This window comes from Pelodiscus sinensis, chromosome 5 (assembly GCF_049634645.1).
Source record: "Pelodiscus sinensis isolate JC-2024 chromosome 5, ASM4963464v1, whole genome shotgun sequence".
Lineage (NCBI taxonomy): Eukaryota > Metazoa > Chordata > Testudines > Trionychidae > Pelodiscus > Pelodiscus sinensis.
In genome coordinates, this window is record NC_134715.1 from 91486049 (window position 1) to 91502334 (window position 16286).

Sequence of the window (16286 nt, forward strand, 5' to 3'; positions counted from 1 at the left end):
GCCAACTTCAGCTTATATAATAAACAAGATCTTATGATAAAGGAAGGAATGTCCCTCAGGTGCCTCAGTCAGCTAGCTAAACAGTACAGCTGTTTCTGGATTACAGTGTTAGTATTCCAGATTTCTTCAGGCATGTGCCATGGTAGAATGGGGAGGAAAAAAAAGGAAAAGCTATCCTTTACATTTTATAAAGATACTTATGACATCTACTCATTTAAAATAATTTTTAAAGACCTCACAACAGACTAGAGGCCTGATCCTTTTCTCATAGAAGTCAATGGATATTTTGGATTTGTGCAGAGCATTTATAAGTTGCTCATCACCTGGGTAAACCATAATGCTTACAAAGGACAGAAGAATTGGATTACAAGTCAAAAGACAATGGGATATTTATGAGGTTTTGTTTTAAACAACTCATCCATACCAGTCTAGACGGATGTACTCACTGTTAAATTCACTTTTGAGTTGGGGAAGTATTTCCCCCCTAGTCTACTATTATAACTGGAGAAATATTTAGAAAAAAACAAAAGGCAAATAGATGCACAGAAATAGGAAAAAATACTTTCAAACACATGAAAAGCAACTCACTACATGAACAACCTAAAACCAGATGGAATTTTTAAATTTAAGGATGCAGGAGTTTGACTCAGCAATATATAGTGAAACAACAAAAAAGCACTATTTACATTGTTCCTCCCATTACCACCAAGTTACCTTGGGCATCATACAAACCAATATGGGAAAAAATTCATCATAATAGTAGTAGCATAGTTGATTAACTGATTAACCAATAAGTAAAAGCTTATAGGTTAATGCTATAGACTATATGCATTTCCCCTCCTGCCAGTAAATCGTTTAGCAGGCTGGCCAGCAGCCCAGCTCAGTCCTTGTTTGCATCGGGTCCAGGACCTGCCCCTGCTGCAGTTCTGCATTTACAGTGTATTCCGAACCTGGTGAGCAAGCATCCCGGCTCAGCCCCAAACCTCAGCCTGTATCAGAGGCAGCAGCGCAGTGCAACAGGCAGCCAGTCCACGAGGAGAGCTGGTTTTTAAAACTGTCTCCCCTCATGGACCAGTTCCTGCCTGGCACTGCACGCTGCTGCCTCTGATACAGAGGCAGCAGTGCACAGTGGCAGGGGGCTCCTTGTGAGTAGGGCCAGAGCGCACTGGCTGCTGGCCCCTTCCCCCGGGGACCATAGAAAAGTCGATTAACTGATAAGAATTCACGAGGTTAATTGACTATTCAACTAACCGATATTTAACATCCCTACATAATACCATATCCAACCTCTTAAAACACAGTGATTAAAAGAAAAAATACCAAGAGGCTACAGTTTAATAAACACCCAAGAATGGTATCTCTACAAGTACTTTTGAAGTTTAAAATGTACTTTTAAAAAAATGGGCAGGGTTAAAAAAAGATGATTTTCAGAGTTGAGTGAGTGAGTGACACACTAGGGACCCTCATAGAAGAGTCAAACAGCACCATCTTACTTCAGGCACCATGGTGAAATCCTAAAACTGTGGCCAGTACTTAAACTTCTATACCTGTCAGTAAGGGGCCAAAGGATCAGGTCCTCAAGGACTAAAAAGTTATGGCATTCATAAATAGTACAAACTTAGTCAACTTGATTTATAAGCAGCAAATGTCCTCCTTGTTTCCTTAATCTTGGACCAGGTAAATAAGTCAGTGCATACACACAAATGTTAAGTCACATTTTTGTTTCTACCTAAATTAGAAATGTTTGAACCTGAAAATTATGAAGGGGAACATTGCCTCCACAATCAACAGGGGTGATGTGTGTAATTGTATATAAGTAATCTCCATTATTGCTGGGATTTATACAACTAAATCTACAATCCAATTAGTGACAGAACAGGCACCATAATTCATATGGGACTATCATAAAACTGAAGGGTTCACACCCACAGATAAGTTTTACTTTACCTTTAACATCAGTTTAAAATTATGCAGCTATGAATTTAATCTGGAGTTCTTAGTGTTTTGAGATAAAAGTAAATTAGACTATTGACTCCACCCCGCTAAAAAGCCATTTTCTCCTATTGAAAGGAAGGCTCACAGATTCTAACATCAGGATCTACTCTGACCTCCTGTATAACACAGGCCTCAGAACTTCACCAAGCTAATTCCTAGAGCAGGTCTTTTAGAAAAACATCCAATCTTGATTTTAAAATGGTCAGTGATGGAGAATCCACCATAACCCTTAGTAAACTGTTCTAGTGGTTCACCATTAAAAATTTACACCTAATTTCCAGCACAGACTTGTGTAGCTTCAGCTTCCAGAGACTGAAGGATGTGACACCTTTCTCTGCCTACTGAAGAACTCATTATTAAATACTTGTTCCCCGTGTAGGTGCTGAAAGACAATAATTAAGTTACCCTTTAACCTTCTTGCTATTAAGCTGAATAGATTGAGTTCCTGTAGCTACTGAAGCTATTGAGCTATCACTAGAATGCAGGTTTTCTAATCTTTTAATCATTCTCCTGGTTCTTCTTTGTACCTTCTCCATTTTATTAACATCCTTTATCTGTGAACTCCAGAACTGGGCACAATATGGCATACAGCAGCAGCACTCTTCATTCCTAGATGTATGCAATTACATTCAGCCACATTAAAATGTATATTGTTTGCTTGAACCCAGTTTACCGAACAACACGAATCCCTTTGAATCAGTGAACTGTCAATTTTGTAATTTACCACTTCCAACTTTTGTGCTATCTACCAATCTTATTAGTCATAATTTTAGGTTTTTTTCCCAGGCAATTGATAAAAATGTAAAAAGTACAGATCCAATAACCAACTCCTGGGAGACTCCACTAGAAACAAACCTGCTCAATGATGATTCCCTGTTTATAGTTACATTTTCAAACTATATAGTGTTTTTAATCAAAACGTCACACTGTACCAAGTCAAAATCCTGACAGGGGTATATTAAATCAATTCTAGTATCTTCACCAACCAAACTTGAAATAAGATTTTTTAAATGATATCAAGTTAGTTTGACAAACTATGTTGATTGGCAGTTATTACAAAACCCTTTAATTATTAATCAAGTCCTGTATAAGCTACCCAATTATCATGTCCGAGATCAATGTTTGGCTGACAGGCCTATAATTATCTAGATTACCCCTTTTTTTTAAAAAAGGATACAACATTAGCTTCCTTCCAGTCTTTTGGAGCTTCCATGGTGCTCCAAAACTTACTGAAAATCAACATTAGTGGTCCAGTGAGTTTCTCAGGCAACTCTTAAGATACAATTTATCGGGACCTGCTGATTTTTAAATGTTTAACTTTTGTAGCTTCTCTTTAACATCCTCCAGAGATGCTAGTGGGATGAAAAGAATGTTACTGCCATATATTGAGCCTATATCATCCTTTTTCTCCCCACAATACAGAACAGAAATATTTAACACTTCTGATTTTTGCATTATTATTTAGTAATGGACCAACACCATTGCTGGGATTATTTTGTTCCTACTATATTTTTAAAATCTTCTCCTTATTGTCCTTAACTCTGTTGGCTATAGATTCCCCCTTGTGTTCCTTGGCTTCCATTACCAATTTTCAACAGTTCTTATCTTCTGATCAACTTCTACTTTCTTCCATTTGTTATATTTTTTTTACAACTGTCTTCATTTCCCCCAGTATCCCATAGGTGTTTTTAGCCAGAATTATATTATAACATTATTATATATTAGATGAGGCACCCACAACAATCTGTTTTTTTTTTTTAATTCTTGAATGTTGAAGCAGTCTTGTTGCATCATGTCTTTAACTGGCACCACAACATCAAAATACATACTTCAGAATCACCACATGTCCAACCTGCCGACAGGAGAAATACTAGTAGGATTTGAGTTCTCCTGCCACCATGTAAATAGGAGGATTGCAATTCTTCCACTGGTACTTCAGGTTTCAGTTGGAATGTCTGGGTTTAGCATGATAAAAGAGTTATACTACCTTAGAATATATTACAAGATTAAAGGAATCACTCATAAAACTGAAACGTCAAGTGGAATATTTAAAGATTTATCTCAGTTTAAGATACTCACCAACCCTGCAATAGGAGTCGACAGTCTATTGATCTTTTTTACCAATCCAGGCTTTATTGCATTCAGTAACCTGTCATGAGAAAGAAACATTTCATATGAAAAATGAATAAAACACATGAATTAAAACCCCTTTTTCCTAGCATTTATATAATTAAATTGTATTCCTGAAAATAAAGGAAAACCGATAAAATCATTAAACCAAGTATTACATAAAATTTCCCAAATTTTTAACTCTAAATCAACTCAGTGTCTATAAGCTCTTGATAAGCTTTGATCTATATCAGATCATCACACTCCACATTTGAAGGACCAGACACAGCACCGTGGAAGACTGACCAGGAGAGGAAAAGTCAGGGTGCTCCTAAAGGAGTGGAAAGGAGAGGATAAAATAGCAGCTTTTCTATTGCAGGGGTAAGGAAAGGCAAGGGGGTGTGTCCCTGCAAACAGCCTACAAGACCACACCACATTTTTGCATGTGTATTTGAGGATGAATTAAGACCCTGAAGTTCTCTCACGCACTTGAAGTGGCACTCTTCCCGCTCAAAAATTATAAAGTAAATAAAGTGTTTTTTAAAACAAAGACTTTCATGATTTTGGTGTCTAATGTTCAATGTCTATAATATTGCAACGATCCAAACTATATGAGATGCCTGAAAACAACTTCACAGCTCTTTTCCATGAAACTTTAAGAGGACTTAACATTTGTAGCTCTGTGGACTTAGGAGGAGGTGGGTAGGAAGCAGCAGGCCTGGAGCCAGTAGTCAAGTTTTCCATGTCATCTCACAGACTACATGAAAACCGTAACACTAACTAACAGCATTTTCTTACATGCAATTCCAATGCGCTCATCAAAACAAATACTTCTTCAGAGAAGCCAGTGGGTGAAACTCCCAGTTCAGCTACAGGGAAAGCCTAACTGTTAAGGGATAGGACAGCCTGGGAACTCTCTCCTTTTCTTCTCTGTTCACCTACCCACAAGTAGTCTACTTTCCCTGTGACTATTATGTCCGTTGATATCCCTCACTTATTCCACAGGGAGTGAAAATAACCCCCATTTTCCCTCTCCAAAGAGGATGATAAGCCTGAAATGCTCAAGTCAAATTTTAGATTTGCTACCAAAAATTGGTGATATGCCTCATTGCTAGAGTATAACCAAAGTTCTTAAACATCCAAGAATTGCCAAAATAAGAATGTCTTAAAATAAAACTCTAATATGTTAAGAGACAAAAGCCCAATACGATGAGGTCAAGAATTTAACTAATCCTCCACAGAGACAATATCAGATTAAAAAAAAAAAGTACTTTGTTTTCAAGATCTTCACATACCTTTGCTGGAAAAAAATGCATTGTTGAGGGCTGTCAGTTAATATTTTTAAAACCCTAAATGATAACCTTAATTACAAACCTTTAGTTTGTAAGATGAGAGGAGTAGACTTTAACTTCCAGTAAGTCTGAGCTCTCTAAATCAGTGGTTCCCACATATTTCCTTCCCCTGCCCCCAAGAACCGCTTTGTCATCTTTCATTGTATCCTAAGACAGTTTTCATTTCTGGCACTACCAGAATGCTCCAGGCAACATAGCCTTTCACACACATGGAGCACAAGAGCTCACACTGTGGAGGATGCCATTTTATCCTCCATACAGCAAAGCACTGAAAGACTATTTCAGTATGTTCTGGCCCTGGCTCTAGAGACATGCCACTGCATAACCCACAGACCACCAGGGTCTAGGGACCACCTCCCTTCTAAATTAACCAACTTCCCATTCAAGAATTCACCATTTGACAGGGCTTAATTAAGGTTTTTAATGTACTTGCTCTTAACCTATATGGAATTTTTTCAATGCATATTTTTTATATTCAGTAACGCCATGTTATTTGGAAAGTTAGCTCCCAACACATGCTGTGGAATGCCGGGCAGGACTGAAAGCCCCCAGTTACTTGTTATTGCACACTGAGACACAATCCATATGGTCAGTAACAAACAAACACTGTAATAATAATAAATCTACAGGATACAACAGAAAATTAACAGGTGCATTATCAGTGTTCTATTCTTAGATGCGTTCCAAGCACTGCATAATTCCTCACAGGCACCTAAACTGCTGCCCCAATTTGAGCATAGGAGACAGCAATTCATTGCTGTAGCTCACTGCTGAAGTGCTCTTTCAAAACTTCCCTGAGCCACATAGCTCTGCCCTGAGCTTTTCTGATAGCTTGTGTCCGATTGCTCATCTCCACGCTCTACCCCAGCAGCAACTTTCCCCACTCTTGGCTGCACAGATATTATGCAGATATTATGCAGGATGCAGCAAACAGCTAAAACTGTTGGATATTTTTTTCTTACTGAGATGAAGTCTTGTGAGGGAACACCACCAGTGCCCCTTCAATCCACCAAACATATATTAAACTGTCATTCTGCATTTATTCTTCTGGTATTTGAATCTTTCCTTGCGGCTGTCAAGATGGCCAGTGCAGAGATTCATGAGGCAGGCAAGTAGAGGGCTAAGCAGAGTCCCACAGGATCACTATTGGCATTGCAACATCACTAGCGGTAATCACTGGTTGGAACTGTCAGTCTCTTGTAGTTTTCTGAACAGTCCTGTGTTGTTAAAGATGTAAGCATCAGGAACCTTTGCTGACCAGCCCATGACCCACCTGTGCTTGAATAAACACAGCAAAATAGCCATTTCTCTTTGTGACTCTGGCAAGGCAGGCTGGGGCCATAATAGGGATGTGTGTGTGATGGGCCGCCCCCCCCCCCCCCCAATACTTTATGAAATTGATTTGTGGACATGAATATACATAACTCAAAGGTGCTTTGAGCAAATTATTTTGTGTAACCCATCAATCTTCATGTCATGATCTGCCCGTTCTGTTTATCTTACTTTGATGTGTGTATCATTTTTGTGTGTAAAATTAGACATATGGTGTGGGGAATACTTTGTGGGTTTCAAATGTGTGAATGAGACACATGGAGGGTGTTACCTTCAAAGTCTTGATGAGCAACTGTTAAACAATCTCTTTTGTCCTTAAGTCTAAGCAGTGGTTGGTAAGAAGTAGCCTCAATTCTTTAACAAAAACAATAGGAAAGGAGAGGCCTTGGTCTTTTGGCTGGGCTGCACCTGAAGGAAAGGTGCAGAAGACCCCAGCGTGGGGAAGACAGACCTGGTTTGGAGGGGCAGCTGGAAAAGAGGTTTTAGGTGAGTTTGAGAAAGTGTGTACTGAGATTTCAGTGTAGAATTAGCTAAGCGTTTTTGTACTTCCCTGTCCGTTGAAACAAGCATTCCAGTGAGTATGTGCAGTGCCAGAGCAAGGTCCCAAGTATGCAAGAAGATGCAAATTACATCATCAGAAATGTGTAGTGTACACATGTCCTTAACAGGCTCTCAGTTTAATCCTCTCTGTTGTTTACATGTACAAACGGACGTCCGTTTGATTTTAGAGAAGAAAATCTGCAATAGGATTATCTTCCATACATACGAGACATGATTTAAAAAGAACATGTACAGCTACTAAACAAAAAGTTTAGAATTCATATTTTTCTTCCATCTACACAGAATTACACAATTAAAAGAATTTCTGATTTTATTTAGCAAAAAAAAATAGTACATATTTTTCCAAAATGTACATTTATATTCATGACACGGATTTCTCTTTCAGACCTGCACAGCAACAAGACCATAAACGAATATTTTATGTTGCAGTGGCTGCAATAGTCAAAATAAGACTTTTTTCCTCAAGGACTCTTTCCTGTGAAGACTCCAATTTAATAGGTCCTTCAATCTAATCTACTAGTTTTACAGTTTAGAAAATTAAATGTTGCCTCAGGGGAAAAGTGCTGCTCTGTTGCAAGAGTCTCATTCATTTAATCCCCTTCTGGTGCATAAATTATAGACGATAACCTATATAGCAGGTTCTCACCAGGAAGAGAAAGCAAGTCATGGAGGTCTTAATGGATACCCCAAACGTCAGACTGTTTTTAAAAGCTCTTCAAAATCGTTTGCACTGGCATGATTGTAGATGGAGATTAAGTTAGTGGGGAGATGGGAGGAAGAAGGGAAGGGTTCCAGGAGTAGAAAACAAACAATGGGGTCAGACCTGAACAGTTTATAACCTATAACAGCAGAAGTATGGAAAAATGAAGGTGACGCATCATGCAATCATCTTCATTTATTTAGATTGTTTCCCTTAGGGAAGCCAAGTGTCTCCAGGACAACCAGCTCTCATTTACTCAGGAGCATGCCAAAGGGAACTTTCCTCCAAAGCACACTGTCTGTTTTTAAATAGAGTCTTTAAAACATTAGGCTGACTGCCAAAATACCAAGTACCTGAAACTTATTCAGCCACCAGCCCAGCTGAGAGTTGCAATTTACAGAGGAAACTATCGTGAGATTTTCCAATCTAATCCACTTAGTTTGTTCATATTTTTCTCTACAGTTCCTGAATACTTACTCCTACATGGAGTGCCTCTCCTCCGTCCAATTCCTACAATGTGTGCATGCACACACATGCTATTTTAAAGTTAATTCTACACAGGCTCAAATGGAGCATCCCTCTTTATATTTAGTGTCATTAATTCCACCTGATATCTCATTTCAAATATACAGACCATTCCCAGAAGTGAATGGACCTAAACAGAAATCTACAAACAGGTGTATAACAGGGCTTGATTCACTGCACAGCACCTTCTGCTGGTCACTGGGGAAATCAGCTTAGTTCAGCCCTGGAGCGTCCCCTTCTGGACAGGGTCTCACCTACTGTTCACTACCACTTTGTATCAGGGCCCGCAGTCCTCCCAGACCAAGTAGCCCATCCCCAGGGTACTGCCCTGTAACAGTGCCTCTGCACACTGGGGTCCTCCCATTCAGGGAACCCCTCCACCCTCTTTGCCCACCTTGTCTCAATGATCTGCTGCCAGTCATTATCTAGCCCCTATCTCAGGGGCAAACTTCAGTCTGAAATGGCCACTCATCATTGGCAGGGGTGGACCTGCTGACTTCTCCTGCCCTGGCTTCCTCCCTGCAGCCCTAATATCCTGAGGCCCTGAGAGCAAGCCTGGGAGTTTGTCTGGCCAGAGGTCCCTAGCTTTGCCGGCCTTTCTCTAGCACCACTCTGTCTCAGGAAGTCTCTGTAGCTTCCCTGACAGTCAAATCCCTCCTGCTGCACCACTGGAGCAAGAGTCTCTGTCTCTCTCCTCTCCAGGGCTGTGTCTAGACTGCAAGGTTTTTTCGAAAAAAGTAGCCTTTTTTCAAAAAAAACTATACCTGAGTTTAGACTACCACAATAAATCAAAAGAACGCGGGGGTTTATCGACAGCGGTAAACCTCGTTTTACAAGAAAGAACGCCTTTTTCGACAGATCTCCAGGAAGAAGCCCTGGTGAACAGTCCAGCCTTTACATGTTGAGCACCTCCGTGGTTCCTGTCTGCAGCCTCTTAAAGGCACAGGCACCCAGACAAGCATTGCTGTCAGGAAACCAGCCAGCACACCCGCACCAGCAGTGCTACCCATGTCCCAGCCTCAAGGCCCCCCTGGCCATTCACAGGACAGTGAGGAAAACCCACCCAGGGCACTAAAAGGCGGGCACCAGCCTGGTCTGGCCCAGAAATAAAAAACCTCCTGTAGCTCTGGTCCCAAGAAGAAGCCCTGCAGTCGCACCGCAGGAATGCAGACATATATAATCGCATTGCCCAGGGACTGGCCAAGAAAGGGCATCACCCCCACACCATGGGCCAAGTCAGGGCCAAGGTCAAAGAGCTGTGGCAGGGATATGCCAACGCCCGGGACCAGAACTCCTGCTCCAGGGCAGCTCCATAGAGCTTCCCTTACTACCAGGAGTTGGAGCACAACATGGGCGGTGGTGAAGCCCAGACTCCACTGTGTGTGGTGGAGTCCCGGTTACCCTACCACATCATGGACCGACCCCTGAGGAAGGATGACCAGGCAGGAGAGGCGGAAGAGCTGCACCCGGAGGAGGACGACGAGGAGAAAGAGGAGGCAGCAGAGACCCTCTCCCAGGAGCCGGTCCTCCAGACCCCAGAGGTCTCCCAGGTGTCTGTGGACATCGGGGAGGGATCATCAGGTCAGTGCTTTGAGGGATCACCACACACACGCAGATTGGCAGTGTGGGGAGCCAGCTAGCCCCATTGCCATGGTAGGGCCCCTGTGAGGCTTTCAGGGCGCTGCCCAACTCACACACAGTGTCACGTGTAACACCCCTGAGTCTCCTGTCCAAAGGAGAGTCCCCTGCCAGCCACAGCATGCCCTTGGGGACAGCAGGGGTGCACACAGACATTGATTGTCTCCTCTTCTTTTCCTCCACAGCTGGACTCTCTACCCAACAGGGGAGCACCACACCCACACCACCACCATCCCGGACCCGTGGCACCCACAGGCACTGGCAGGTCTACACAGACCTGCTGAAGGAGCACGTAGTGGCCCTGCAGGACCTCAACAGGACCCTCCAGCAGAAGACGGAGGCAGAGGCCGAGTGGCGCAACAGGCTGCTGGATGAGCTGGTCCAGCAGTGCACTGCCATCTGTGCCACAACGCGGGAGGTCCTAGCCTTGCCTGCCCCTGCCACAGGTACCACTTCTTCTGCACGCCAGGCCCCTGCTCCTGCAACCCCTCCAGCCCCCCAACCCTGCCTGCTCCCGAGCCCTCACAGGCCCAACAGCTGCTCCCCCCGCCCCAGGCCAGGATTGGCTCTCGCTCAACCCAAGCCCAAAGCCATGGCGGTGCCAAGACGCAGGAAGGTGGCAGGACGCTGCGATCAGGGAAGCAACAGCCTACTTGAGCCCCCCCCTCAGTGTTCAGCCCTCCTGCCCCCTCCCGGTGTTCAGCCCCCCTACCATCCCAGTGAAAGGACACTTCAGTTATGGAACAAATTCTTTATTTCTGAGTGACAGATTTACTTTGTTTATAAACAGTTGAACGATACCAAGAGAAAGGTAGTTTATACACAGTTAGCACATTTTCTGTATTGCTACGGTTTCTACTAAAAAAACCGATGCGGGAGGCCCTGGGGAGAGTCAGTGGGCTCCTTCTGAGAAACTCTCCCTCAGGGCCTCATGGATTCGGACACCAGACTGGTGAGCCTGGCGGATGGCAGCCATCTGGGGCTGCTGAAATGGCCTGTCCTCGCCATCAGCACCTGTCCCCTACCCCGGGAGGAAGGCCTCCCCTCTCCTCTCCACCAGGTTATGGAGGGCGCAACATGCAGCCACCACCTCTGGGATGTTGCGTTTGCCCATCTCCAGGCATGAGGAGGCAACGGAACCTCCCTTTCAGCCAATTGAAGGAGCATTCCACCTGGATGCGAGCCTGGACAAGATGCATGTTGAAAAGCTCCTTGCTCGCATCCAGGTGGCCGATGTAGGGCTTCATGAGCCATGGCATCAGGGGGTAGGCTGCGTTGGCCACTACGCACACTGGCATCTGCACTTCCCTGAGCGTGAGATCCCACTGGGAGAAAAATGTTCCTGCCTGCAACCTGCGGTACAGGAAGGAGTTGCGGAATATGAGGGCATCATGTGCACGTCCCGACCACCCAACACAAATGTCCATAATGTCGACCAGGGCCTGCAGCACCATAGAATAGTAGCCCTTCCAGTTTATAAAGTGGGCTGCTCAATGGGGCGGTGTTCAGATTGGGATGTGTCCCCCATTGAGGCCTCCTCCGCAGTTTGGGAAGCCAAGGGCAGCAAACCCGGCAAGGATGTTGTCCAGGTCCCCGAGATGGACGAGCCTCTTCAGCACCTCAACATTGATTGCCCTCACCACCTGCAGCATGAGAAAAATAGAAAGAAACCAGGGAGTTAGACAGGTTACCCAAGTGCTTGGGAGGAAAACCCTCCCCCATCCCAATCCACCTCTCCCCTTATCAGAATACTCCCCTCCCCCACATCAGTGCAGGGGTGGCCGAGGAGCGGCCTCCAAGTGCCACTCTATCCCCCACTCCCTCTTGCCCTTGCCTGGCAGTCCCCCTTTCTCAATCCCCACACTCAGCAAGGCCTGTCCCCCGAGAGTGACTTACCGCCATCAAAACGGCCCTGACAGTAGACTTCCCCATGCCAAACTGGTGTCCCACGAAGTGGTAGCTATCAGGGCTGGCCAGCCTCCACAGGGCAATCATGACCCACGTCTGCAGGGGGATGGCCGGCCGCAGGTGGGTGTACTGGTGTTCCAGAATAGGGGCAAGCCAGGCACACAGCTCCAGGAATGTGGCCTTCCACATCCGGAAGTTGCGGAGCTAATGGTCGTCGTCCCAGAGCTGCATGACGAGCTGGTCCCACCAGTCCAAACTCATCTCGTGCCTCCAAATCTGCCTGTCCCCAAAAAAGTTTGGGGGCAAGGACAGAGTTCCTGCATCCCAGAGGAGGGTCTCCTGGATGCGGTCTGGGTCCATATGTAGCAGGAGATTCATGACAGAGTCATGAAGATGTAGCAGAAGCATCAGTATGGCAGCATGAGGCCATCACCTACCCAGGGGCAGCTCAGGCTCCATGGCCAAAAACAGTGAAAAGCACGAAAAAAAACCCTGCAAATAAACTGCTGTGGTGTCCGAGGATGCAGGGCAACCAGAGCAAGCACTGCAGCAACTTTGCTTTTCCCTGTAGGAGGTAGGCAAGCCAGAAGCAGGAGCAGAGCAACAGCTGTCCAGGGGGATCCCTTTAAGCACGCATCTCTGCAAAGGGCATGCAGCAGCACCGGGAAACAAAGGCTGCCCCCATGCCCTGCCAGAAGCACTTCTGGGTGCCTTTTCTTTTTCCCCAAAAAAGAGTGTCCGGCAGTTTGGACGCTCTTTTTCAAAAAAGCGGATTGATTTTTCAATCCGCATAATGCAGTTTAGATGCTCCTTTTTGACAGAGGTTTTTTCGAAAGATACTTTCAAAAAAGCCTCTGTCGAAAAAGGCGTGCAGTCTAGACATAGTCCAGGAAACCCTATTCCTACAGCCCCAGCTGAATCCTAAATATCTGCAGCCCCATCTGTGGCTGCCTATCACTCAGTCTCCCATGACTGGTTTTAGCTCTTTTAAGGCTAGCATGGGGCAGATGCCCTGCCATAATCTATATTCGTCTAAAATTTGTTTTAAGTTGTCATTTCACGTATTCAGAATATAGGCAGCTTCTTCAGTCAGTCCATACCATACTTGGAATAAAGTGCAAATCTGAACAACTAATTATGGTTTTAAAGTGTGATTATTCCAACCGTAAGCATTCTAGACATTATCTTTATAACCAGGGATTCTTCATCTTTTTCTAGTTCCATATAAGCAGCCTGCAGCTTCCTGTAAAATAGTTCTATGAAATGTGTCATATGCTTTACGCTGAAAAGTATATTGCTCAGTGTTTTAACTTCTGCATAATGGTGTTATCAAGTTAACCAATTGTACAATGTAGAACACAGAAGCAACAAATCCCTTCCCTTCCCAACACATACACTGGCTATCAACGTAATCCTGAAAGCGCTAGTTTTAAACTTACTTGCTTTGTTGTATCATCTTGAACAGAAACAAGTGTTATTACTTTTCACAAAATTATCCCCTCTTTTTAAAAATTCAATCACAGTACAATTTGTCTCCTTGGCTTCTTTACAGCAGTGAATTCCAGACTGACTATACACCGTAAAGTAGTGATATCCACTCATTTGTTCCACGTTTAATGCCTTTTAGTCAAGGTTGGATGAACATTAACGGGAACCCTACAGCCATCAAAACCCACCTGTCCCAAGTGTACTTGCCAATTCCTCAGACATATGCAGAGATTAAATTACAACTGTTTACATTAGGATTGCCAGCTTGTGTGTCCCCATGTCATTTGACAAGCTCTGATGTTCATTTTTTTTCCATCTGTGAAAAACATTTGCTACATTTAACCTGCTGAGAAGCATTTTCACCATCCTCTTGAGCATGGGGATAGAGCCCAGTCCCATGGTCTGCCTGCCCAGCCAATCACAGCCTGCAGCTCTTCCTGCCCTGTCCACTCCCGACCACCCAACCAGAGAAAGTTCAGAAAGATTCTTAGTCTAAAGTTTGATGAGGCATTGGAACTGGGTATGTGTAAAAGGGTGAGCTCCCTTCCCCTTCTCCGCAGAACTAGTGTGCTAACGAAGTGAACCTCCCACTCTGGGTGCGTGAAAGTAAATGGACACATATAAATGAAAGTCTGCCAAAAATCCCATGAGTGTGAAAATTGTGCTTATTACCCCTAGAATTTATGAGCAGATGTATTGCAGAACTGGCAACCTTATGAGGACAAGGCGAGGGAGAGGAGTGAGTGACAGAGGCAGGGTCTTGGGGGGAAAGAGGCAGAGCAGAACCTCCCCAAGCCAGGCTGCATGGGCGCAGGAGCTGCCAGAGGCATGTGGCAGAGCTGGGCAGTGAGAGACGTGGCAAGGCAGAGTCAGAGCCAGGCAGCGAGACCGGGGTGAGAAAGGTCTGTGATGGGACTTGGGTAGGGTTATTTTACGCCCGTTTTTCCCAGACATGTCCTTGTTTTCACATGTTAAATCACCGTCTGGACAGGTTTTTTAAAAGGCAAAAAATGGGATTTTGTGCCCTGCAAAGGGCACCAGGGAGGGGGCAGTGGCACATGCCTTCAATGGAACATTCAGAGCCACATGCCTGGACCATTCACAGTCGCTCTGCACGCATGCCCCAGAGCAGTGGTCCCCAACCATTGGAGGCTGCCGGGCGCCAGAGGGTGGAGACACTTGCGTGCCCGGGGGCGGCCCCCCCCATAGCCGCGCGCCCAGGGATGAGGCCCCCCCCCCAAGCGCCACGTGCCCGAGGCCGGCATGCCCCCCCTCCGCCAAGCACCGTGCACCCGGGGCCAGAGTTCCCCCGCAAGTGCCGCGCGCCCAGGGCCGGCACCCCCCTCCAAGCGCTGCACGCCCAGAGCGCAGGCGGCCAATCTGCGGTGCTCCCAGGGCCAGCGCTCACCATGCGGCCCGGGGCCGGCTCCGGCACCATGCATGCGCCACTTGCCTGGGGCCAGGCCAGTCCCGAGCACTTGGTGGGCACACACAAATGCCCCCGCGGGCACCACGGCGTCCGCGGGCACCGTGTTGGGGACTGCCCCAGAGCCTGGAGGGAAAAGCTCATGGCTCTGGTGAGACCCAGGGCATTACCCTCCGCCCCACTAGATTTATGTCCCAGGCTCTGCAGGAGGGAAAGAGCATTGAGTTAGAGCAGGGAGGCTGAGGGTGCCTGGCTCTGGAGGAGGGGAGAGGCTCTGGGTTAGAGCACGGGGCTGAGGGGTAACTGGCTCTGGGGGGGAGGTGGGTGCATTGGGTTAGAGCAGGGAACTGGGCATTAAAACTTCTGGCTGCTTTTCTTTCCTGTAGGTGGGCAGTGGGTCCATTGGTTAGATTTGGGGGGTTCCCATCTCTGCTCTGTGAGGACTGTGGGAGCTGGTGCTTGGTGGGGTGGGCAAGGAAGAGATTCTGGGAAGCAGGATTGCCGAGTTCCTTTTCTAGCCCTGCCACTTCTCTGCTCTGTGCCTTTAACTTCACATTGATTGTACTGATATTTCGGTAAATATTGTATTGACGTTTTTTTTTATTTCTTAAAATTGTGAAGCCAAAACAAAAAAGTAGTCAATATAATGGTCTTCTGTTGATATGTGGTTTAGTAGTTAAATTGCTGAACTATCATTACTCATTAAAAATGCTGTCATATGGATGGAAATCGGGTAAATATTGCATTTTATTAATATCAGCAGATCTGACTTAAATGGGGCCTGCGAGTTGTGTAGTCTTGCCTTAATCTTTGTATTCATGCCTGTCAGCATCAAAGAAGCTATCTGCATATATTTGCAACCACGCTTGATTTGCGACCCTTGTCATATGCTGTGGGTATCATTGTGGCCCCTGGGGCTTCCAAAGTTGAGTAGCCCTGCCCTAAATGGATGATGCTTACTGTTTTCGGTTAACTGATAACCAGTGGGGGTTGGAGTAGCTCCCTGCCTGCCCAGGCATGCCACAGGCAGGGGCTGGGCCGGTGTCCACAGCACCCTTTATCTACAGGGAGCATGGGCGCCAAGCAGGACCTGGGAGCTAATGGTTAACCAGTTAACTAATTAACCAGGATTTTACATCCCTAGTCATAAATCATGAAAAATAGGCAATACTTTATTATTTTTAATTATTGCAATTTGTTTTATCGAATTAATTCCTACCTACAAAACATCTATTCTAGTGACAGGCAAATT

At 45.3% G+C, this 16286-nt stretch overlaps 1 protein-coding gene across 11 annotated transcripts in view; it reads right to left on the minus strand.

Moving 5' to 3' along the window:
• LIMCH1 (LIM and calponin homology domains 1) overlaps nt 1-16286 on the minus strand; it is a 282053-nt gene that overhangs the window by 154260 nt on the left and 111507 nt on the right. For all 11 annotated transcript variants that reach the window (XM_075930515.1, XM_075930516.1, XM_075930519.1 and 8 more), the window contains one exon: nt 4075-4144. In XM_075930515.1, the coding sequence (XP_075786630.1) occupies nt 4075-4144 (70 nt within the window). The remainder of the gene's footprint in view (nt 1-4074; nt 4145-16286) is intronic.